At 40.5% G+C, this 26396-nt stretch overlaps 1 protein-coding gene across 19 annotated transcripts in view; it reads left to right on the top strand.

The window, feature by feature from the left end:
• KHDRBS2 (KH RNA binding domain containing, signal transduction associated 2) overlaps nucleotides 1-26396 on the top strand; it is a 529409-nt gene that overhangs the window by 256888 nt on the left and 246125 nt on the right. For all 19 annotated transcript variants that reach the window (XR_007244530.1, XR_007244520.1, XR_007244524.1 and 16 more), the window contains one exon: nucleotides 15040-15186. Coding sequence is in view for 2 of the 19 variants with exons in the window: in XM_048496577.1 (XP_048352534.1) it covers nucleotides 15040-15186 (147 nt within the window). In the remaining 17 variants the exon portion in view is untranslated. The remainder of the gene's footprint in view (nucleotides 1-15039; nucleotides 15187-26396) is intronic.

A 26396-nucleotide genomic window follows, 5' to 3' on the forward strand; every position in this document is an offset into this window, starting at 1 on the left:
TCAGTTCAGCTTTGCTGGCAAGCATGGTAAGAAGCTCAGAATCATTACTTCTCTGCATGCTGTGTAAGGTAGACCTTAAGCGTTTGGCAATATCACTGAGCAGGGCACTTCTTGCTCATCCTGGTCATTGAAAGTAGGCCAAAGACCATTTTCTGATCCCGACAGACAGACAGACAGACAGCTGGCCAAGGGGATGCAGGAGTCATGCACTACAAAACCATTTAAATGTTGCAAGCTTTGTAAGGTAGTTCTTAATCTACTTTTCCCCCTAGATCAGGCGGATCCTACATGCAGATTGATCACCTTTATAAGGGGATACTCTGTGGAGGTGGACATTTCCCATTGACCTTTTCCTCTTTATGGCCATGGTAAATGCAGTAATCCTGTATGGAGGCAGGTTAGGGGAATATAATTCTTGGTCATTGTCTCTCAGTTCTAATTTCATGACTATTCAAAGCCTCATGGAAAAATGCCTCCAGCTTCATAGAGTACACTAGGGATAAGAGTCTTGTGCTGAATATTCGGAATGGCTAAGTATAGAACTAGAATTTATTCAGTTTAAAATGTTCCCCAAAGGACCTCGGGAACCAGCACCTTGAAAATTTATAAAGTTATTTATAAAGACTATATAATTTTATCTGAACAAGAAGGAACTTTACTTTGCCATATGCAGTAATTGTGCAGTTCTGATAAAGTAATTGCACAATGGAATTTATGACAAATTACATATTAGAATTAATGTATTAAGAGGACTACTAATATAGTTGGAATTGTGCCTGTTTATTCATTAGCTATGCCAGAGGTTTTTTTGCCCTCAGTTATAGGATCTAGATTTTTTTGCATTCATACAAGATTAAATATAACCTTGGTTTGAAGATGTATTTTTTCTAATTGCCTCTAAAAAGGAAAAAAAATGGTTTCCAAGGCCCCAGACTTCTATTTTACCATACTTTGTACCTTGAACACTCTCATATCTAATTAGCACAAACAGTAGAAACCAATTTATAGCTATTTAGAGAGAGAGAGAGAGAGATGTGGTGTCAGAGGTTATTTTTCTTGTGGAAAGGCAGTTCATGCTTTTACAACTAAGGATGTGAGACACTAATATCAATATTCACCTCTTTCATGTAAAAAAATTTTTTGTTGATGCTGAATTCATTTAGGAAAAATAAGGTCAAACTAACTTGGGGAACTGAAAATATAAAGCGATGCCAATTGGCTAGATTTCCACTAATTAGGAGAATTTTTTAAAGAAAGCTGAATATTTTAGAATTGTGAAGCAACACTTCATATGGCGGGAGGTTAAGTTCAAGATAAACTTAGTAACACCTATGAAAAATAATTGGTATCTGATATTTGGATACTCAGAGGCAATATGTGTGTGTGGGGGGGGGGGGGAAGAGGAGAGAGGGTTACCAGCCTTAAGGTGGGGGACTGGAATGCTCCTGAAATTACAATTGATCTCCAGACTTCATCAATCGCTTGTTTATTATTTAGGTAGTTTAAAAATTATTCCACTTTTTGATAAAATGGCTGCTTTGGAAGGACGACTGTGTGTTATTATACTTTACTGAGTTCCCTGCCCTCCCTAAACCCACCCTCCAAGGCTCCCCCCTCAAATCTCCAGGTATTTCCGAACCAGGAGTTGACAATCCTAAGAACAATAGTACATGTAGTCATTAGTATGTAACATTGATCTTTAACAAATTCAAGTTCCATACTAATGCCTGCTGGAGTTGTATAATTTTCAAAATTCCATTTTGTTTCAAGAACTTGATTATAAATCCCTTTATGTTCATTTTTGTTTCTGTTTCAGTGGGAACTTTTTTTTCTTTACTGCAACTTTTTGTTTCTTTCCAAATGGGATGCAATTTTCAGCTACTGTACTCCTCAACAATGGAATCCCATCAGCCAAATTTCAGACAGTCAGCAGAAAGACACAATGAGAGAAGAGATAAGCATTTCTCAATAAAGCAGACAAAATGGTGAACCTACACTAAATAATACATCAATAATAAAGAAAATTCTGTTGCAGGACAGAAAATCCATTTAGCAGGACAATAGCACCATGTCTGAAGCAAACATGCAGGAATTTGGAGATCCCATCACTGGCAGAACCACAATGTAATCCCTGATCTATAGAACTGGTGTACATGGTGATCCTTCTTTCCCAATAAAAACTGATTTCCATCAATTTTTCTAGTTGAGCTCTTTGTGGTTAGTTAGCTTAAAGGTGGCACTGTCCCAGCAGCTATGGTGGATTCCAAAAGCTATTTTGGATTCCACACAGCAAATGTATAATGCGTTGCAATTCTTATAAAGGAACCCATTTTCTTTTTTCCCATTCACATGTGCGAATGCAGCAATTTGAGCCCATGGAAACAATCCAGGTTGCTTTCACACGCTTCTCTTTTTTTTTATTTCCTGAAACACATGTGTAGCTGCACAGGCATACAGAAATGCAGCCATGCCGATCGTCCCACAGTAAGATCAACTGCACCTCTGTAGCTGCACATGTACAACACACAGAAGAAGAAGAAAAAGGGACCTCCCTGCAACAGCAGGCCAATAATGAATGTATTGCTGTGGCAGGTGGATTCTCTCTGACTGCGGACAGTTCAGTGGAGGGGAGGGAAATAAAGCGCCTCCTGCCTGGCCATTCACTTGGAAGTGGCTCCAACCCAGGATGTTGCAAAAAGAATCACTGGTTTAGTGATTTTCAAAAAATCCCAGGTTGAAGGAAATAAAATGAGGCAAACTCATTTTGGGGATGGAACCTGCATGAAATTTCCCGCCTCAAAAAAAAAAAGCCAGTTTGTATTGCATTCTACACCCATTATATTTGCCTTGTGCAGAAGCTACCAGAGTGAGCTTTTTAATTGGGTACTATAAGCTCATGAAACAATTAGTTGCTTCTACTTAACTGTTTCTCAAAACTGCTGGGTTCTTGAAAACTGCTACCCTTACTTCACTATCCTGAGCCTGTCTTTTGTTAGAAACCCAAATTTACAATCTCACTCCTGAGTTCACCTTTGCAGGTTTCAAATACAACAGACCTGGAGATTCTCCTCTGAGCACAATCCTCTTTCTAACTGGCTTAGGATTCTAACCAGTTGCTTCTCTTTATAAAAGATGCATACATTCTTTTCTATTTTTCAGTCTGAGTGGAGAGTTATTCTACTTCTGCCTTTCCCCAAAACATCCTCCCAGTTCACATATCTGCATACCACTGCTATCAGCATAAGCTGATGCTCAAAATACTTCACTTCAGTTTCTTGTCACTGAAAATTCCCTCAGAATAGATTTCGCACTCAGCTAAGGCTTCTCACTCAGCTAAGGCAATATACCAAAAAACAAAACCTGTTCTCCTTCTTCCTCATAGAGTACAGCCTCCTCGAACGTTGTTTTTGGCAGCTGTTCGCTCAGACAATCATATAGAGCAACTTATCACTCAGATTTCTCCAGCTCTTCACTCTCTGGCTTGTTGTTTCTGGCTACACTTGGAATCTAATTTACCTGTGCAGTCTGTCACCCTGGGTGACCTTATGTCAGTAACAAACTCACAGTCTCAATAAATGTGTCTAGGGTACAGTAAAAGGTATGAAACTTAGGAAGGAATTTTCTAGGTTTCTACAACTTGTTGAGATGATTAATAAGGCTTGGATTGAACCTGTTTGAAAGTCATTGTTAAATTCATTGTTCATTGAATTTAAAGCAGTCAGCATTATGCTTTTTATCTATGATGTGTTTATCTGCCTGCCTGCCTGCCTGCCTGCCTGCCTGCTTGCCTGCCTGTGATGAACTGGAACCTTAAATTTTGATATATATTAGAACACTGTGATCGCATACACTTGAGTCTAGTAGATTCTATGATTATAAGTAAAATCTGAACATCTGCCTTTACATCTGCTTTGATGAAAACATTTCCAGTGTGGTGGACTGGCTAAGAGTGGTGGATTGGCTAAGAGGGGTGGACTCTAATCTGGAGAACTGGGTTTGATCCCCCACATCTCTGCATGAGTTGTGGACTCTGATCTAGTGAACTGGATTTGTTTCCCCGCTCGGACACATGAAGCCTGCTGGGTGACCGTGGGCTAGTCACAGTTCTTTCAGAATTCTTTCAGCCCCACCTACCTCACAAGGTGTCTGTTGTGGGGAGAAGAAGGGAAAAGAGTTTGTAAACTACCAAGAGTCTCCTTGCAGGAGAGAAAGGCAAGGTATTCATCCAAATTCATCTTCTACTCTTCTATGGTCCAGAAAGGCCCAAAATGATAAAAGGTGTTCCTATAGCTATTGCCCGTAGCTAAGTGACTGCTGATAGGTTAATACAGCATTCTAAGCTAGGTTTCTCTCAATAAAGTGTCAGGTGGAGGGGTCAGGACCCTTGATAGAGGATTCATTGGGGTCAGGCCTGGCTTCTGGGGTACTTGATATCACACAACTTGCTAGGTCTGGTTGCTTGCCATTGTTCAACTCAGCTATTCTATGAAAACAGGTGTGGTATAACATTTGAAGCTTCAAAATAGGGCCTGGGAGACCCAGTTCTAACCAGTCTGCTAGGAAAATTCAGTAGGTGATGTAGGGTCAGTCACATACATTCAGTCTAACCTATCTCACAAGGCTGTTGTAAGGATAAAAAAGGAGGAGGAGAGAATTATGTAAGCTGCTTTGGTCATATAAATAAAATAAATAAAAATAAATCTAGCTGAAAACAAGAAGCAGATAAAAGGTGGATAGATGAATGGCTGAGATGGAGTTAATGAGGCAGGGAAATGTGAGAGCAGTGTTGGGATTCAAATAATTTAACAACTGGTGGTATACAAGCACCATTTTAACAACTGGTTCTGCCGAATTGGTGCGAACCTGCTGAATCCCACCACTGGGTGAGAGGATATGGGGATTGTCTTGGAGGTGGGAAAGGAGAAATAATGTGTGCAGGGGGATCCAGGGGGAAAGGATTTGCCTGCCAACTACTCCTTGAGAGTTCTCTACCATGTCAGGGGGCATGGCTCATTGGCCATCAGTACACTACAGGGTCTTAGTTTTCCTGGATAGGTTGCTGGGATGGGGGAAGAAGAAAAGCTTAAGACAGTGGGGCAGATAAGGATTGATTGGCTGTTGCATGGGAAGGAAGCAGAAAGAAAGGCTAAGGGAACTTTTGGGGAGGGAAAGAGGAATTATTATTATTATTGTAGATTTCACAGCTGCCAGATCTTTAGCTGGTTGTTGGCCTTCATTACAATTCGAGCCTCACCCAGAGGCCTAGGAAGTTGCAATGTATCGGCGTAGTATTTGTGCGGATCCCAGCAGGGTTGCCTTCTGAAGTTGACATATGTTAATTTTGTCATTTCAAAGATGTTTCAAGTGCTTCCCTAGTGTTTTCGGGGTGGCGTCCAGCGTGCCGATTACCACTGGGACGACCTCAGCTGGTTTGTGCCATAGACGCTGAAGCTCGACCTTCAAATCACGGTATCTAGTGACCTTCTCATGTTCTTTTTCACCAGGGACTGCTATGTCGATGATGGTCACTTTCTTGTCCTCAATCACGGTGATGTCTGGTATATTGTGTTTCAACACTTTGTCTGTTTGGATTCAAAAGTCCCACAGGATCTTGACCTTCTCATTTTCCATTACTTTCTCTGGACAATGTTCCCACCAGTTCTTAGCTGTTCTTATGTTGTAATTCTTGCTTAAATTCCAGTGGATCATCTTGGCCACTGAGTTGTGTCTCTGTTTGTACTCAGTCTGGGCAATCTTTTTGCAGCAGCTGAGGACATGATCTACAGTTTCATCAGCTTCTTTGCACAATCTGCATTTTGCATCATCTGAGGATTTTCCCATTTTGGCCTTGATCGAATTTGTTCAGATAGCTTGCTCTTGGGCGGCTAAAATCAGAGATTCAGTTTCCTTTTTCAGAGTTCCAGTTGTTAACCACAGCCAGGTCTTTTCATTATCCACCTTGTCTTTGATTTTCTCCAGAAATTGGCCATGCAGTGTTTTGTTTTGCCAGCTTTCAGTCCTCATTTTAATCACATTTTTTCTGTATTCTTGTTTGGTTTTCTGGGTTTTTAGCAAAATGTCTGTTCTTCACTTCAATCAATGCCTGTTCTTGACTTTCCTTCACATAATCGGCCAGTGCATGCTTCTCCTCTTCCACTGTTTGCTGTACTTGCAGTAAGCCCCTGCCTCCAGATCTCCGGGGAAGGTATAATCTATCAGTATCACTGCGTGGGTGTAAGGCATGGTGCACTGTCATAAGCTTCCAAGTTTTTCTATCCAATGCTTCCAACTCAGCTTGTGTCCAGTTGATGATTCCCGCAGTGTACCTGATGATGGGTATGGCCCAGGTGTTGATGGCCTTGATGGTATTCCCGCCATTTAATTTAGATTTCAAAATTTTCCTGACCCTCTGGGTGTACTCTCTGCTGACAACAGTCTTCACTTGCCCGTGCTTGATGTTATCCAGCTGCAAAATGCCCAGGTATTTATAAGCTGCCTCTTGGTTGCACTTGATGAGTTGGTCATCAGGCATTTCAGTCCCATTCAGGCATTTCAATCCCATATCATCATCATTCATTCATTCATTCATTCATTCATTCATTCATTCATTCATTCATTCATTCATTCATTCATTCATTCATTCATTCATTCATTCATTCATTTGGATTTCGTAGACCGCCTCATCTCCGGAGAACTCTAGGCGGTTTACAACAACACACAATATCCAACAATAATTTAAAACACAATTACAAGCCTTAAAATCAATAGCAGCGTACAGAATCCTACAAAAAGAGTCAACTCAAATTCCCTATGAGTGGCGCCCACTCCCAAGGCTGGGAGGGGCGGCAATGCCAGAAGATGGAGCCAGTATAAGGCATTGCCAAAAAGGACAACATATGGCAGGGGCCTCAGCAGGGGGGAGAGGAAGAGGGAGTCATGAGTTCCCCCCCAAAGTCCTTGCAAATTCCCACTTGTAAATAGTCTATACTCTATAACATTGCTGGAACATTCTAGTGAAAGGAGACTTAAATTCTTTCAGTGGAAATGGAAGATAAAAGTTATACTCTCAGGAGGATACTTTGAGACCAACTTGAATGCTAACTTTTGTTACTTTTGCAGTCTCATACCCACTACTAGAGGGATAAAGGCTGAAAAAGGTGAGACTTAAGCTTAATGATCAGAACTTGAAGCAGAAACAGGAGAGCGCCCAAACTATGCCTGGATGGCTAGTTGAATGTGGGATTTCTGTTGACACTTTAGGCTTAGATGGTGGGGTGGCTGTGAGAAGTAGCAATATAGGGTTCAGCATTCAGACTTAATTTACTTAATATAACATTTAACTTTGTTTCGAGTTGTAAGATTATTACTGATGGTTACTGAGACCACCAGCCATTTTCCTTCACCTCAGTTGGATCATTGCCAGTAACTAATTAATGCCACAAGTCTGCAATTAACAAGTCTTATTGTATGAATTTGACCTATGCTGTGTATTTAGGGGGAAAAAATGTCTGAAAATGACTGCCGTGATCTGCATAATTATAACTGTTTGAAGCACAACTACCAAATGACGCAGGTATTATACCCCTCAAATTACTTGAATGGCTATGCCCCTTTATATCCATTCAGAATCATCAAAAGAAGATTGGGAAAGTCGATTTAATTATGAAGGATGATATGGATGATGATAACTGGTAATGCCTAGTGCACTCACGTTCACTGATTTAACATCTATAAATTGCTATCTAATATTTTTTAATACTATTATGTTCTGGGGAATTTTAGGGAAGTTTTTACAAATATTTTAAACTACATGGTGCAGGATTGCCAACAATGAGCAATTTGGGTATCTTTGGTTTTAATGGGAGAGCAGCATGCCATTTTGGGAACCTAAAAATTGTGATTTTTGACTGGATTTTTATCACCTGTCTGATCTTGCTGTAGTGAAGACAGTTCAGTTTCCTCTAATACAGAAAGGCCTGAATTAGATTGTAATTGCCAAAAATTCACTGAATTTGTTCTGGGTCTCTCCTGACTTCTTCTTTTAAAAGAATCAACAACAGGAAATAGCTGGATTCTTCTAACCTGTGAGCAAAGGCATGGGGGGGGGGAATGGCGCTAGGCCCCGTGCCCCCACACCCTCCTCCCCTTTACTTACTGTAGTTCAGTCAGCTGCAGCCTGCTGAAAAAACAGCCTGGCTGGGCCACCGGCTGAACTAAGGGGGGGGGAGGTGCACAACTGGAGTAATCAATCCCTGAGTAAGGGTGTCACAGTAGTACATCTACTTGCAATAGGTGGAAAAATAATATGCCACTTCTGTAGTAATGAAGAGTTAAACAATAGTATTGGGCTCGGGCTTCATTTCTCACTTCTTTTCCAGATTCCTAACTGAAGGGCTTGCAACTTTTATATGGTTCATCAGACACACACAATCACATTATCATTCAGAAAGCCCTGTCACAGATGAATGCTAGCAGAGCAATTGACAGAAAAGATGAGAAGTGGTAAGCATAGCTCAGGGCAATGCTGCACTCTCACTCTCCTCTCTTCGGAGCACATAGATGTTACTCCCAAGTTGATAACTAGAAACATCAGCTTTCTGGAAGGAGAAGAGTTTGGATTTATACCCCCCCCCTCTCCTGTAAGGAGACTCAAACTCTTTTCCTTCCTTTCCACACAACAGACACCTTGTGAGGTAGGTGGGGCCAAGGAAGTTCTGAAGAACTGTGACTAGCCCAAGGTCAACCAGCAGACTTCATGTGTATGAGCAAGGAAACAAATTTGGTTCACCCGATAAGACTCCACAGCTCATGTGAAGGAATGGGGAATCAAACCCAGTTCTCCAGATTAGCGTTCACCTGCTCTTAACCACAACACCACACTGGCTGGAGACTTTTGACTCGCCTTCCATCCAAATACATTGCTTCTATCCTTCCAATCACCCACTCATAGAATGCACAGTTGTAATTGCTGAATTCACAAACTGTTGTCTTGAAGTTTCCTATGCATTAGATGATGTCCATTTTAATCACAGCCAGTAAAGGCATGTAAAAATTACAAGGACACTGTTAGGAATAAATTACAATACATATAGTACACATGACTCTGTTGGTCATGATACACTGGCAATGTTCCCGGCTAGCTGATGTCAGGTGGCAGAAAAAAATGTTAGTAGTATAACCATGCAATTGGTCCACAGCAGTAATTCTTCAGGCAACTAAGGAATCTAATCTAGTTCATGTATTTATTTGTTTGTTTGTTTGCTGATCTTGCTTTTCATGCTTTTTAAAGAAAAAAGAAGCAGAATGTTTTATTACTACATTTAAGGTAAAGAAAAATATCAAGCCATCTACATGGGGGGGGGTCAAGTCATGTGATTTTGAGGTTTGTGGAGTAGAAGGAAGACTATGTACTCATGATGTAAAGGTCTGTGTTTTCAAGGTTGGTTGACTGGGAAGGCAGAAGGAATGTGTGTGTATGTGTGTGAGTGAGTGAGTGAGTGCACATATGCCAGTATGTGCACTTGCAATTGTAACTGGAGGTTTTTTTTTAGATCCTGGGACTCTTGGACTATTTTCTCTCCCTTCTATGCTTCTGTCACATATTCAGATGACTTAGTGTAGATGAATGACTGAAATATTTTTCACTCTATCGTTTTTGGTGAAACTGGAATGATTCTTACCCTGATGCAGCTGTTTGTGTATCCTTTGTTCTGCCACTAGAAAAAAGGAATTTTAAAAAACACTGAATCCCAATGAACTGAGAATATACCAACAGCACAGGAGGGCATAGCACAGTTGACATCCATTGGTTAAACTGATGTCAGGTGCTTAGTTGCTGTCTTGACCAGATGGCCTGATCTGTGTTACTGCTCAAGATCAAGGAATCAAATGGCATCTAGATAATTTTTCTGGCTTAATCATATTATTTTATGTAAAGCTTTAGCACTACTTGCTTTCCAAGTCTCAGTCCTCACAAATATATCACGTTTTAGCAATCTACTATATTTGAATGAATAAACTTAGGAGGCAGCTCTGTTGTGTTATTTCAGCATGATTTTTCATTGCACATGAAGTCTCTCAATTTTTACAAAATATAGCCATCTTCTGTGTTCAAAGTACCCTTGCTGTAGGGCAGTATAAACCTGCTCTGCTGCAAAAGTAATCTTATTTGAACATGGCCTGTAGCTGACTTTTAGCTGCTGGATGGAATTGGAGGAATCTTGAGAATAGAAATTTGGAGGTAGAGTCATGGGACTGCATATATTGGCAAGGATACCCCATGTGAATAGGGTGGTAGTATATTCTTTATGGCATAGTCATGTGTCTGTAGGCTTTCCTTCTCCATTGGATGTGCTCAGGGTGACTTACAACAATGCATACAACAATGCTACAGTTGACAAAATACACTGTAATCCCAGTGACATAAATCTTAAAACTTTACACATTGTATTACTGCACAACTTGGAAAATTGTCATCTGTGAGTTTTGTATTATACTGGTAACTATCAATTCACTAATCCCTTTTTATTTCAAGGACCTCAGAGTGGTAAACACGCATTTCCATATTGTATTCTGTGAGGGAGTTTAGGCAGGAAGTGAGTGACTGGCCCAAAATCATCCAGTGAGATGCATGGATAATTGGGAATGTTTGAACACAATTTTGTACGCAAATTTCCTTAGTGCTATTCTGATGTACTAATTCTGTGAGAAACTCATGATTTTTCACACAGTCGAGTTTTTAGGAAAAGAAATACTGAGTCCTCTATTGAAACATATTGCCTTGTGCAAACTGGCAGAGGAATTCAGGTGTATATGATTTGGTGTTCTCTTGAGCCTCTGAACCCAATCAAAGAAGAGCATGAACCCAATCAAAGAAGAGCATGAATATAAATAACTTCGACAATTTCCTGAGATTATGTAAAAAAGGTAATGGTTGTCCCCAGTGTAAGCAGTGGGTCTTTACTGACCCATAGGGTGACATCTCATCACAACATTTACTAGTCAGACTATGTTTATGGGATGATTTGCCATCACTTTCCTCAGTTGTCTACACTTTACCCACAGCAAGCTGGGTACTCATTTTACTGACCTCAAAAGGATGAAAGGCTAAGTCAACCTTGAGCCAGCTACCTGAAACCAAATCACGAGCAGAGCTTTGGCCCTTTCCACATGGGTGATGAGCAGGGGTGTGTCAGCATAGTTCATGCCGACGCACCCCCTTGGGACCGTTTGCATGGATGGTCCCCCCACGTGGAGCACCGCTTACTCGAGAGTTAGGCTACAGCCTCTCTTCCCAGCCCAGCAGTCAGGACCCCAGTTTCTCTGGTGTCCCAGCTGCTGGGAGAGAAGGGAAGCCCACGGCAGCCCCTCTTCCCAGCCCAGCAGCCAGCTGCAGCCTGCACCCAGCTCAGATCCCAGCTGGATCCGAGCTGGGTTCAGGCTGCAGCTGCCCCCATCCCCACCTCCATCAGAGACCCCACAGGGCCTGTGATAAAGGTGGGGAGAGCAAGCCTGGCTGCAGCCTGCGCCCAGCTCGGATCCCGGCTGAATCTGAGCTGGGTGCAGGTGTTACCTCGAGGTTACACAGGCTGCAGCCATCCCGTCCCCACCTCCATCGGAGACCTCGCAGGGCCTCCAATAAAGGTGGGCCTGCACCAGGATTGGAGCCTGCCAGCAAATATGCCTCTGATGGAGACACTGGGTTAGAGGCAACTGCTCTAGGTGATAGCTAGTCTTTAAGTTATTAAGAGACTTCCCTATTTCAACTAAAATGAGCATGGAAAAGAGGAATTGGCCTCAGCAGATGCATGAATCGATCATATTCCCTCAATCCCTTCCTAGGATAATTTGTAAAGGAAGTTAAGAGTTGTAAGGGCAGTTAATACATCGGAGTACATATCTAAGCATGTACCACGCCACATGGATTTCATCTGAATGTGCAATTCGATACTTATTTCTTTATTAAAACATTTATATCCTGCTTTTCTTCATCGTTCATAGACATCTACCGAATGCAATGTCAGTAAATCACCTGCATTATGGATTGGATGTGCTCTTCTAAATAACTGAACTTTCAAAAAGAGTCCTCACTTCTCAGTATCAGTAATCAATAGGGGAAGATTAAGTCTGCTTAAATCCCACTGAAATTAATCTGAGTTAAGCACTGACTTTGGTGAAATGTCCACTGAGCATTTTCTGATTGTCTGACTCAAGGTGTGCAGGCACTGTGGATGCACCGAGAATGTATTTCAGTCTTCAGAGGTCTGCTGGCATGGATCCGAAGCAGTGTGCCTGGAGCTGTACTAGAGAAAGCAACTCCCTCGCCCCTTCACCATTAAAAGTATGTCTCTTTAGATAGGTTCGCCCAAAGGAAAAATGTGGGAGGAGGCAAACTGGGAGTCTGCAGCAGAAGGGAGGTTTTGGTAGATATCGCTATCCTCTCCTCTGCAGATGGAAAAGCTGCTCCTTTGAAAGAACTAACAGAACAGCACCAAACCATTGTGTTGATATGCATCATTCTCTCACAAAAATTTATCAGTTACTATGTTTTCTTAACTAAAGGTATAATTTGTAATTTTTTTTAAAAAAAGCACAGGGCAGAAAAATGATTCTCTGTGTCAGTAAGAATTTTCCAGTCTATAGCTGTTGTTAAATTAGCTTTCTGCTCTTACACCATGTGCCAATAAATAAAACACTATCTTATAAGGAAGTATCTTTGCATGTCATAAACATTTAATATTACACCTGTTTAAAATGTTTCCCCTTTTCTTCCAAAGGGTTTTTTTATACTGACACAGACATATATAAGGTCAAACAGAATATACAAAAGAGAAAATAAGTTTTAGTATTTCAGCATGCATAAAGATTGAGAAATATATGGAGTTAGAAAGAAAAGTGATATTAAAATGGTACAGAACACCAAAACAATTAGCATATATGATAAAGGGACTTAGTCCCAAATGCTGGCACTGTGGAGATCAGGAGGCATATCATAGTCACATGTGGATTGAATGCACAAAGGTGAAAAGATTTTAGGTAAGCGTACTGTTATATATTGAGAAACTGGTGAAGATTAATATTGTTTTAAACAATGATTTAATGTTTATGGGTGTAATGGAGGATGGAAGGGTGGATAAAAATATAGTCATATGTATAAAATAATGATTAAAGCAGCACACGCAACAATAGCGTTGGGCTGGAAAGAAAAGGAAAAATGGAAAATTCAGAAATGGATGGAATATATTTGGGAACAAGTGACACCGGATATTCTCGATATAATATCAAAAAATAAGCTGTGGCAAGATAAACAGCGAAATTTTGAAGATATGGACAATATACGTGGACTAGATGAAAGAAGCTGGAGTTAATGAAAAAATATGGGAGAAGAGGCTACAAAGAATGAACTTACTGCTGTTTGTTTAAAACAAAATTGAGAAGAAGAGATTATAGGGGGGAGGGAGTAAAAGGGGGAAAATGTATTGTTTGAACATCTAAGATAAAATGTACATATATACAATAGAAAATTCAAACTATACAATACATTTTTTAAAAAAAAAAGTATTTCAGCATGCAACCGACTGGCATTGGTTTTAGCTTGTTTGATTGTATTGGAATTTTAGGTGCTGAAAATTAGGTGGTGAATTTTCTGTTTTTATTGTGAAATCATTCTCACATTTGCTTTTAAACCTATTCTGTAGAAGTATGTTAAATACATTTGGAAATAAATCTGTCTTGTGCAAAAGCAACCATTTCTCTGGGAGACCTCCACCACAAGGGGTCCAAACTGGCATTCAGATTACAGGTTCCAAATTACATGTATTTTTTTTTCCAGATGGAGAGGATAACAAATGTTTAAATTAGACAAATTTAGCTCAATATGCATGTTTATCTGTATGGTTAGATCACTTATCATGGGGATAATGACGATAAAGAAGTACTACAAGCAATTCTGAGCTTTGGGATATTCAGTTTTCAAACTAGAAAACTAGTGTAGTACAGCAGCAAATATATTGGGAGCCAGTGTAGTATAGACGTTAGGGTGTCTGGTTAAGTTCTGGGACATCCAGATTCAAATCCCCACTCTGCCCGGTGAGCTTTCTGAGCCAATCTCACACTCTTAGCTTAATTTACGTCACAGGGTTATTACAAAGATAAAATGGAGAGGAGGAGAATAATATAACCCTGTTTGGATCCAAATTGGGAGATGTGGAAGCATACATATTTATAAGTAAATTGAATGTAGAAAACATTGGATCAAATATTTGTTGATCTGTCTTTCAACCCAGATACCCCAAGTTCGGATACTACCATTATACTACTTTCCTTTACAATACTGTGCAATATCCATCTTGCAGGAAACATGTTGACATATAGGCACTGATTTAGAGCTGCAGCTGTAAGCTGCTACCTGAACGGATTTCCTCTGCTGGACATGTGGTACTAGATATGATAATGGCAATCAGCTGTTAAAGTGAGAGGGGAAAAGAAATCCCTGATCCTTCCCCCTCCCCCTCCCCCCACATACTCATACACCATCAAATGACTTGCACTCTTGTCAAGTGTTTGGATAGTTTTTTCCCCATTCACCACATGACCAATATCACCACATGTGAAATCACACCCAGAAGGCTGCATTTCAAAACATCTTTACTCACACAGATCTAGTTCTCTGAACTGAAGTAATAATTGCCAAAACTTATTTACTGATTCCATAATACTCTGGAAAAAATCCTGCGCCTTTGCCTTTAAATGGAAGCTGCTATGTTGTAATAAAATTTCAAAGCATCCCTGAAGTATTTAACATTTTTTTCTTCGCTGATTAAAATCTGTTGTAGATGATAATTATGCTGGTTTTTATCACTCAAACACTCAAAAGTGATTTTCAGATCTTAAAGTAATTTATAGCAGATTTTTGCTTCTCAAAGGGTCTTATTTTGTTGAAAGTCTGCCTAGATTATGCCCTTTTGTCGCTTTCTCTATAAATGCTAAATCAATGCAAAGTGAATACTTTTATATTTCTAAAAATATGCTCTTCCACAGGAAGAAGAATTAAGGAAGAGTGGGGAAGCCAAATATGCACACTTGAGTGATGAACTACATGTATTAATTGAAGTGTTTGCCCCACCCGGGGAAGCTTATTCACGGATGAGTCATGCCTTGGAAGAGATTAAAAAATTCCTTGTTCCAGTAAGTTGCTTGTAGCACTTTTTTCAAATATACATTTTGATTGTTCTGTTGCACAGTGTGAAGCGCTTGAAAATTGTAGCCAGTGTTGCTTGTGGGTTTTTCTAACTGTAGTATTTTTCTTGAATCCAGGTTGAAAATATCACATTGCCTATATACCATGCTTACACAATCCTTGGTTGTGTTTGAAACTGCTTTTATGGCTTGACACATAAGGGATACTGGGTTTTGTCCTCCAAAATCTAGGTGGCTCGAGTTCCACTTCTGATATCCAAACGATTTGATTAGATTAACCTGTGTTTTCATATGCTTACTTGGAAGGGCTGCCATAAAGCTTGGCATTGTTCGACATTTGCTAAGGGCAAGGCCTTGTGAGAAGGTCCATTGCTGACAAAAATGGTTAGCCTGTTCATGCTTATCAGCCATGGAAGTTTGTTGCAGAAGTCCCTGAAATGTAGTGGGAGAATAGATTATTTAAATGGGGTTGGACAAATTTATGGAGGATAGCTGGCTATTAATCTTGATAGTTGAATGAGATTGTCAGGTGCTGAGTAGAAGTAATCAGGTAAGGCGAAAAAGGCTTTCTTGCAACTCAGCCTAGTCTAGAAAATGGGCCCGTGCCTTGATATGCCTGACCTGGCCACCTGGATCTATGCCACAGTATGAGGTCTTCCATTTTGCAGACATCCACTGGGTTGTTGTTGTTTTTTTATCAACCTTGGAAGGATGGAAAGCTGAGTCAACCCTGAGCTGGCTACCTGAAACCCACTTTCATCAAGATCAACCCAGGTTATGAGCAGAGCTTTGACTGCAGTATTGCAGCATACTACTGTGTGCCATGGGGCTCCTATTTTTTATTGTAGATAATGACTATTACTTCACTTGAACACAGATACGGAGGAATACAAATCTACCACATAGTTAAATGGGCCCCGCTGAAATTTCACTGCCCTCCTTAGAGCATTCTGCCTCTGATACAAACCACATGTGTATGCTTGAGAAAGTACATAACAACATAAGGTACCAATTCAGCATAAGGTTGTAATACATTCTTTGTTACAACAATTTCAAGCCATCTATGCTACTAAAGTGCATTAGCATTGACCTCTTCAGTTTGTTACCCATCAGCCATATATGCACTACATACACCACCAGTGTTTTGATAAGTATGCTGTTTTTGCTATCTGAATGTGGCTACAGCAATGTGATTGAATTATTAAATGACTAATCACATATATGACCTACTGGGCTGCATTTGACTTGGATGACTGCTAGGTGAGGTTGAAGTGGTCAATACTCCTGTCTATCTGGATGTCTATACTGCTAATCTCTATTTTTATTAGCTGTGAGTAGTTTATGTCTGTTGTGTCCTGCTTTAAGGCCAGTATTCCTTTTGATTTAAATCTGCTGCAACAAGAGCAGAAAAGAATATAGCCTGTTTTAAAGATCCCTCATAGCTTGTGATTTGCATATCATTTGATATTTGTACTTTAAAATATAACAGAAATTCAAAAACAAACTCTTCACAAATTGGTATTAGGTTTAGGATTTGGTTTACTGCAGCAATAATCACTGGGAACAAGTAGCAAGTTTATTTTGTGAGTTGTTTGTTAGCTTTATCTGTTGCTGCTTTGTTTCAGATTAATCATATAACTAACAAACCCATTATTAACGGGCTTGTTAAAGCGCCTGCCGAAGGGCCTGGACTGCAGAAGCTAGTGCTTAGAGAACTTGGTTTTCATTCCCTTTTTTTACAATACATCTTTCATTTGTTTTATGGAGTCTTGATGTTTACAAAAAATCTTATTTATTGTGATAGCAAATAGGTTGACTTCCATTACTAAGCTTAAAGAGTCTAGCCTTTTTTATATGCAGTGTGCATGAGAGCCACTTGATATAGTAGACTGTAGAGCTGGAATGAGACGTTATGGGAGATGTGTGGCTACTGCCAGATGCGGCAGCTCTGTCTCCTCTTTCCCTTCTAACATCTGGAAGTAAGCAATGTGTGAAATGGTTTCCTCATACTCCTGAGTCTCACCGCCCTCACTCCATTTCAATGGCTTGTAGGCTGTGGAAGCTCAGAAAGGGGCTGAAGTCAACTCTCTTGTTTTCTTTTAATAGACATCACCAGGAAAAGAATGAGAGGCAGGGCTGCTGTTTTTAGCAGCAAAACTCCACCTGAGGAAGAAAGGTCTGTTCACGTAGGGGAATTGGTGATTTGATCAAAAACCTTACTTAGAAATGTGAAGGAGCTGCTGCAGGTGTGGATAAAACTGTGGACTACATTTCAGAGAGAGAGAATGAATAGAATAAACCTATTCTAAATGACACCCTTAACATGCTCATGATTGGTGATATGTTATATGGCATAAATTGATTGTTGATTATTCCAAAAGATAATGACACATGATGTGGTGCAAAATAATTTTTAAAAAGTTTCAGTAGCAGTGTATTATTTCTCCCCTTCTCCTCTTTGGAGGTTTCATGAATCACTGCTAGCTTTCAGGGGGAAGTTGAACAAGTTCCATATCCATTCTAGTCTATGGGCAACCCAATCCAGAGTTCCCAGCAGCTGGGGGAAGTGCTGCTGTGGTACTGCCCCACTGCCTCCAGAGGGCTTTCTGGTTGTGCAGGAAGAAAGAAAAGCAAAACAAAAACCCTTTGCCAACAGAAAGCCCTCCAAAAGGGTAGCATAGAACTAGGACCTGGGTCATGGTGCAACTTGCTGCAAACCCAAGGTGAAGCCTACTAACGTTAGTTCAACACCTAGAAACACCGTGACCTGCCCCACACTCATCCTGGCATCTGATTGGAATGTCAGTACAACTTTGCAGCTGCCCAGACTTCTGGGTTTCACTGCCACAAAGCTGAGGGTCAACTGGCTACCAACACCTTTGTCCCCTCCATCTTTGTCCCTGTTGCACTGGCAGAGGGGACAAACGCATCAGCTCAACCCGGTGCTGCCTCCTCAAGTAGATTAACTCTCCCATCTGCACTGGGCCAATAGAAGCTATTCTTCATACAGTTTCGTACTGATAGGTACTAGGAGATACTAAAGCCTGATGCCCTGTGAGCATAATACAAACATTCATAACACCACAGGCTAAAAATATCATCAAATCATCAAAGTCTTGAGGTAGATTCCTGAACTGAGAAGTTACCAGTTTAGCATACCAAATGTATGTGGTTATCCTTACAATCAAAGTGGTATATGATATGGAAATAGGATTCCCAACACTGCTTCAGCAATGCTGGGAGATATGATAGTAGTGCCTGGGAAAGACATCAGGGTCTGATGTCACTTGCAATTGTTGTTCTTACCTAGTCTGTCAGTTTTACCATAGAGACTAGGGGAAATTTCTAGTGTCACTATCTTTTCCATTTTTTAGATCTTTGGAGCAGGAAGCTAGGAGGGGGCAATGTCCAACCTGGGGTGGGTACATGGGAGGTCTTCATGGAAACAAAATACTCTTTGTATTACGTGGATCATTTAGGCCCCTGCTGCACAGCACAGGCAGAGCGGGTTGCAGTTGGGATAAAGCAACCTGCTCTACTGTTTTTGCATTCGCATGTCTCCCTCCACTGTGTAGCTACGTGGACGGGCAGGCATGGACCCACTCAGTCACGCTGATGTCTCTTGATGGCACAAAATATCCCTGTGACCCTGCATGGCCACACAGTTGCAAGGCGGGGACTTTAAGAAAAAGGGAAGCTCAGCCGATTAAAGCGCTTCCCGGCCAACCATTTGCTCATGAGCGGCTGCAACTTGGGTTTATACAAAAGAATCACGGATAGCGCAATTCTCAAAAAAAACGTTTTGGGGGACTTAACTTAAAGCCTTATTTTAGGGGCGGGATCCGTGCAAAGTTGTCCCCCCAAAAACAGTTTTTCCCCCATCCCCAGCCCGAGTTTGTTGGCTCGTATGGAAGGGGCTGAGAACAAACAATTGAAATGCCTACAGTGAACAATCTTGATTATCCTAGCATTTTGTAAATGTTTCTACCAGATACCTTAATTATGATGGAGATTAATTCAAATGAAGCAAATGGTAGTAGATTGTGCCAGTTTTTGCAATCCAGTAGGTAACATGGGCACGGGTTCTTGATGTTTATCACAGAAAGAGTGTTTGTATTGTATGTGTGTATCCCTTTATAAGAAGAAAACCTGACTAATGATAATATCAGTTGGATCTCTTACGATTGTGGAATGCCAGAAACAGTGAGGAGCTTTCTTAGTAGAAATATCTCTATGTACTACAAGGTATTATCAAAAGCACTTCTGGGCCTTTACAGATGGAAAAAGAACCAAAAGGCAAAAGCAAGTTTTTTGGGGGATCCAAAGTTATTTTTTAAAAGAATCTTTCCCTCAGATATTTTAATGGTACTGGGCTAAATTTATCCACTAGTAAACAATGGCTCCTCCTTCTGGTTTATACAAGTAGTTCAGAGGTTAATATACTGCTGAAACATCATAGTCTCAGTGGTATCTTTGGATGTTTGTGTTAGGAATTCTCTAGCTTTATTCTCTGAAAGTTTATTTGTTAGAGATTTACTGTGTGACAAGTATTTTAAACTATGACTTCTCGGGTCAAGGGCCATTTCCTTTCCTCTTGCAAAATATTGGTGTCAGCATACAGCTATATTCTGTATCTGTAGTGGGTGGACATGTCTGGCCTTTTTCAAAACCTACAATAACCAGTGGACATGTTTTATATTGTGCCTGACCTTCAGAGAACCATGTATTTTCCTTTTCTGTTTTAGCCAGGAACTTTCATTTTCTCTAGGCCTTCTGTGTATTTAATGATACAATATCTCCCCAACTGAGGTTTTAATTTCCCACTGCTATGATAAGATAATATATGTTTTCTCAGCTTGTTTCACCATTGTGTCTACTATTTTAAAGATGATCACTGCAATCCTTAACAGATTTATACCCTTCTAAATCAAGTCAGTGGTCTTAGAATGGTATAACTGTGCTTAGAATTCTACTGTATGCTAAGTAAATGTGTGTAAATCCAGCTGTTAAAATGGCTACATTATGTCACTGCCCAACCAAAGCCCTGAGAGAAGGCCTGAGGTGGCTAGGGAAGGGTCAGGGGATGGACTAACTCCCTCAAAAGAGATGGGGGGGACATGGCTGGGGAGGATCGGACAACAGGGACGTGCCCAGTGATGGGATTCAAATAATTTAACAACCAGTTCCAGTGGTGGGATTCAAATAATTTAACAACTAGTTGTTTACAAGCGCCATTTTAACAACCAGTTCTGCCAAAGTGGTGCGAGTCTGCTGAATCCCACCACTGGACGTACCCACATGCTGGGGATCTCCCTACCAGGGGAAACTGGGCAACTGCCTCCTCACCTACCTATTCTGATGCCAGCCCCTCCCCACCCAACCTGGAACCCCAGGAGACATGGGGAAAATGAGGGAAGAGCTTCTGCCAGCAGAAAGCGCCATACAGTCCTCATCATGCCAGTCATATGAAATATGATTTGTATTTCAGACTACAATTACTGTTCTGTGCAAAGGAGAAATCTTGACCAACTCCATTTTCTCTCCTAATAATGCAGGGTGGGTACATAATCCTTCACTCGGTACCCCTGTATACTCATACTGATTTTGAATTACAAAGCAGCAAAAAAAATTTGTTTAATGATTTCTTCTGTAACTTTAAACTATAACATAGCATCAAATACTGTATTGTTTTTAGTAACTCTCTTTCCCCTGGCACACAGGTAGGCATTCCAGTTGAGGCACTTATTTTCCTACTTGCCAACAAATACAATTGGCAAGTTTTTCACAGGCTTAGAATGCAGTTTGTTTTATAGTAAATGTGCTGCTATAGAAATGGAACAGTTGTCTATTAACTCACTTTTAAAAATGTTCATTATGAAACCTATTGTCACAGCCTGGATATTCAGGGGAGCCATCAAACAACCTATTGGCCATGAGTCAACTACAATCCAAACTGGAAAAATATGGTCTGTTAGATCATTCATCTGAATGATCTTACAACATTTTTGAGGGAGAAATATATAGCCAGGGCCGTTTCTGCACGGCCCCCTCGCGCCCCCACGCCGGCAGGAGTTCCGTCGGCGTGGGGGCGGGAGCCTACTTATGGCGTGCGAGCAGGCAACGGGAGGCAGCAGAAGGCAGAGGCGGCTCCGCGGAGCCGCCTCTGCTCTCCCCAGCCCCACTTACTGTGTCTTCCATGTTAAGCCTGCGGGGCGTCGCAGCCCCGCCCACGCTGCCCTCCGACCCCTGGAGGTCGGAGGGACAGTGTGGTCGGGGCTGCACCGCAGGCTACGAAGACACAGTAAGTGGGGCGGGAGAGGGAGAAAGCGTCTTCCCGGCGGCGCGGTTCGCACCGCGCCGCAGGGAAGACGATCCCTCCCCAACAACAACCCTTTAAAGGGTTGTTGTTAAGGGCGGCTTGACGCCGCCCTGGGGGGAGGGAAGAGGCGTCAGGTCGCCGCTGCTGCGTTGCAGCAGCGGCGCCTGTGTGAACGGCGGCCTGGGGGCACCTTTTTTGGCGCCCCCAGGCCGTCGTAAACGGGCCGTGCATACGGCCTAAGACTTCTAATGCTGAAAACTGGATTCTTGGAAGGACTACAAAACAATTCTTTAAAACTGAATTGCTTAAGGAGTCCTGCCAAGGAATTTTGGTATAGGAAAAAATATCACCTGGATGACTTTTTTTCTGTCTTTTTTTCCCTGAATCATATCTGCCAGTTGTATGTTAGCAGAATGTAACAGCAAATACTTTTGGCTTGAGATTGTAGCTGTATAGCTGCTTCAAAGTGATATCACTCATCATGGGAATTGATGCTCTGAAATGCAAGAGGATTAAGGCTTTTTCAGAGACATATTTAGCCAATGAAAGCAGTCTCTTAATAAGCCATTTCTAACACACTGAGGAATCAGTTTATGAGGAATCATTGTTATTAGAGCTGGCCTTTTGTTTACCTCTATGACTGAAATATCATTTCAGTTGGGGGAGTTAGAAGGAAGTAGTATTATGTGACATATTGAGCTTCAATGAAGAATTGAACTACAGTTGAACTTATCAGAAATATTCACAGCTTGTTCACTAGCTTAGATAAGATTTTTTTTAAAAAAAGTGGGCTCTCTTATGTATTCATTCAGTCTAGGGTTGTCCCATCAGATGACAAATCTAGTTCAATGCAGTATGATGTAGATACTAAAAAGCATATACTGTGGTATGTATCCCGTGTTAAGGGTCATAATTTTTCCTAAGTGAAAACAACTAATACCTTGTAAGTCAAAGAAATTTCCTTCAGCTCCTGGAAATGAACAAAAGCTGCCTGTAACACTGACCTTTTGTCTCTGATTTTCATTGTTCAGTCTCTCTAGTTACTTGCATCCCTGGAAGTATTGACCACTTATCTGGCATGAAAAACAGGCCTATTATCTGTTGGTATACAACAAAAGATTCAACTTGCCTTCCGTGTATAAATCGCTAGCAGAATGTCCGGAAAGCAGACTAATACACACGTACCAAGGAGACTCCAGAAAAGGTGCCTCCAGAGGCTGTCAGATCTGGCCATCATTCCTTGCTGCTCCCCCCTCTCATTGCATGGTGCTACCCTGGAGATACCAAATGCTCATGACTTTATTCTTCTCCAGGCATCTTTAATCCTCTTGCCAACTTATTTATTTTATTTATTTTTATTTATTAGGCTTGATAGTCCGCCCAACCCCCGAAGGGCTCTGGGCGGTGTACAATGAGACATAAAACAAATACAATATAGAATCTCATAAATACAATAGCGCTAAAACATTAAAATTCATTAAAATACATTATAGCAGCAATTCCAAAAATTACAGATAAAAATACATGCACAGATGCATGCATAGATGGCGCCCAACCCAAAGGCCAGGAGGGCCAGCATTGCCCAAAAATAGATGGAATCAGCAATCAGGCAATGCTGAAGATGGCAAAACTGTCGTGGGGGCTTCAGGGGGGGCAGGTAGTCTGCGACTGGCATCCCCAAAGGCCCGGTGGAATAACTCGGTCTTACAGGCCCTGCAGAACTCGCCAAGGTCCCGCAGGGCCCGGACAGCAGATGGTAAAGCATTCCACCAGTCTTGCAGTCTTTGTTGGTTATTTTAATGGTTTTAGCCTTGTAAGGGTGTTTTATTTTTGGGGGGGTGGGGGGGAGATGTAGAGTTTCTTAATAACAGAAAGGCAAGATATAAATTTTCTAAAATTAAAAAAAATTAAGCCTAGAGAAGGAGAGAAAGAGCAGTTGTTACAGTTGCTACTATATCTGATCCTCCTACTTAATAAGGCATCCACAGTTTATAGGTGGTGCTACACTGGTTCAGTGAGTTAGATGTGATGCCATGGCACATCTCTATTCACAGTTACTTTGAGATCTTTGGCTCAAATTCAATTGCTTAGAAGGGAGCTAGCTGTCTGGCCCTCAGAGAGCATTATTCTGGGACAACACAAAACAGTGAATCATGAAATAGGGCTGACTTTTTATTTCCATTTCCCTTCGCAGTGTGATCATCCTGCTTATTTCTGGGGAAAACGGAATTCATCAAGCAGTATACAAACTGTGACGTATTAGAGATCCAAGAACTACATTTGGATACGAATTTCAACTAATGCAATCTTTGAGAATCTGTATCATAAATTTCCTTTCGCCTCAGGTGTAGTTGTCAGGAGGCCACTTCATGTATGAGTATCTTGATCCATATTCCATATTAGATCTTTATGGTAGCAATCTAATTTATAACACAAGGAAATGAATAGGATTATTTTGTGTTCATCATCATCTAATATTGTTGATTTATAAAACTTTATAGTGTCATATTTGATACTTAAAACTGTCATGCGTTATTCAAAATGATAGCCTGTTTCAGACAACCCCTTTATGTTGTCCAGTTCCATATGCATGTAAAGGTGTACAAATATACAATCTAGGACATTTATAGTAAATTGCATAAAAGTTTTATTTGTGCTCATTTAGTTCATTAAATGTAGAATACTTTGATGAGCCCTTTTCAAAGGTTCAGTTTTGGCATTTCAACCATGCATAATGGGTACATAAGCAATGTCCAATTCCCTTAATATTGGGATCACCATTTTGTGTGAATTGGATGATAAATATATTTCCATCTGCACACATATTTGATCTGTGTAAAGAGAGCTCCAAATTTTGAGAGAATGTGTTCATCCATACCAAAGATTTGTGTGCAATGCCACATTCACACAACATGACAACTATGCACATTAAAAGGATTGAGTGTAGCACATACTCTGATAATGTTGGATAACCTAAACTGAATGTCGGTAAATGGCTATTGTTTTTTTTCTACTGATGTCACAAATTTCCTCCAGTAACCAACTGATATTATTTATCAAAAATCATAGAGTCAAATTTCAGTCAGATAGGAAAAGCGCTTTCCATTCTAGAAGAAATGAAAGTCAGAAACAGGCTAGAGGTAATGAAAAGCATGGTATATATCTATCTCTATTTTCCCCCATTCAGTTGGGATGAAATTCTCAGGTATCATTCCTGCTGGATTTCAGAGAGAGAAGAGACAGGTTCTCCATATTAAAGGTCATTAAAATTATTCATGAACATAGAGTGTTTTTTTTTTAAAAAATCAGAAAGCTAATTTTTTTCATGCTAACTATCCACTGCTCTTGCAATTGAGGTTAGTCAGTTCATTTCCATTTCAGAAATTCTGGCTTTTTGTGTCATCTTCAGTTTCACAGCACAGGTTTCTATGTCTCTGCAGGATCTATTTCTGTAGAAGTTGTAAAAAAAAAACATTTGCCAAAAAAGGATTATTTTACTGCTGACACTCCTGGCAGGCGAATGAGGAGGAACTGAGAGTCTTCTTTCATAGGCCTGATGAATCATAGATCAAAATTTTCTGCCCATAGACACATGTGTTAAAAGTCAGAAGAAAAGTAATCTCCAGGGATCCCGACTACCAGAAAGCATGGAGATCATTTCTGGCCCAAGAGAGACTGGAACAACTTTGAAAAATAACCATGCATTGCACTTCTGCAGATGTCACTATGACAGAACAAAGCATGCCAAGTTTTGGCTAGACACAGATTGCAATTTTTCCTATGATTTATGCTAAATCTTATTCTTTCCGAAATTACTCCTATCACAACAGCTTGGATGCAGAAAGTACTTTGAAAGCTGCTTGTTCCAGATTCTCTCTTTTAGCATTTGGCTTTGGTGCAAGACATTTATTCTAAGAGCTTTAGCAGCAGAGTAGACAAGGTAACAGCTTGTGAGCCAAGCTAAAGGCAAGCATAGTTAATAGTGACGATAGCATAAGCCTTTGAAAATTGTTTTCTGCAGTCACAAATCTGACAGACCATTTTGCTGCAGCACTTTGAGTGTGCTGCTATGATGCAGATTATAAAATTGTATGAGTCCCTGTTATGCTGTTTTCTACCTGCATGAGAACCTTGGCTTAACAGGTTCCATCTGTTTCTGCACCACAGCGGACGTGTTATGGTTTGTTTAAAGATAGCCTTGTTTTCAGACGGCTAATCAGTTATCCCAAGGAACTCATCACTTTCCATGAGTAGAAACCTTCTTGTTTTCTTCTCCTTGGTTTATTTTACACTGTACACCTATAACCAACTCTTCTTTTCTATAGGTAAGTAACATCTTTTCTTGGATTCATGTCCAAGTTGTAAAACTGTGTGTTATGCTTTCTATTTGGCCAATAACTCACCCTCTTTCTTCTATTTATTTAAGAGGTTTTAAATTTTATTTTATTTTACAACATTAATATCCCGCTTTTGTACCTTCACACCGGCCACCAAGGCAAATTATGATATAAATAGTAAATCACTTTTAAAAACTATTAAAACGAAGCAAACAATGCATTATTTAAACTTTTAAAAACACACAGAAACATTAAAAAAAACACAAAACACTCTGAACAATTAAAACTTTGGGCAGGAAAGAGGGGTTGCTGAGGGAACCCCAAATGAAACATAGTAGTCTTTAACCCCTGATGGAAACCCCATGTTTCCTAAGACATGCTCAATGTTACTTCTTCCTCTGTTTAAAGTTTTCCTGGATTGTGTCATTACAGTCATTCTTGCATTTTGAGTTTAGCATGAACAGTTTTTCAAACAGCTAAAACACACCAAATGTAAAGTCAAAAAGGGTGTCATTTAACTTCATTTAAAATGAATGAGCAAT

The sequence above is a fragment of the Sphaerodactylus townsendi genome, linkage group LG01 (genome assembly GCF_021028975.2).
Source record: "Sphaerodactylus townsendi isolate TG3544 linkage group LG01, MPM_Stown_v2.3, whole genome shotgun sequence".
Lineage (NCBI taxonomy): Eukaryota > Metazoa > Chordata > Lepidosauria > Squamata > Sphaerodactylidae > Sphaerodactylus > Sphaerodactylus townsendi.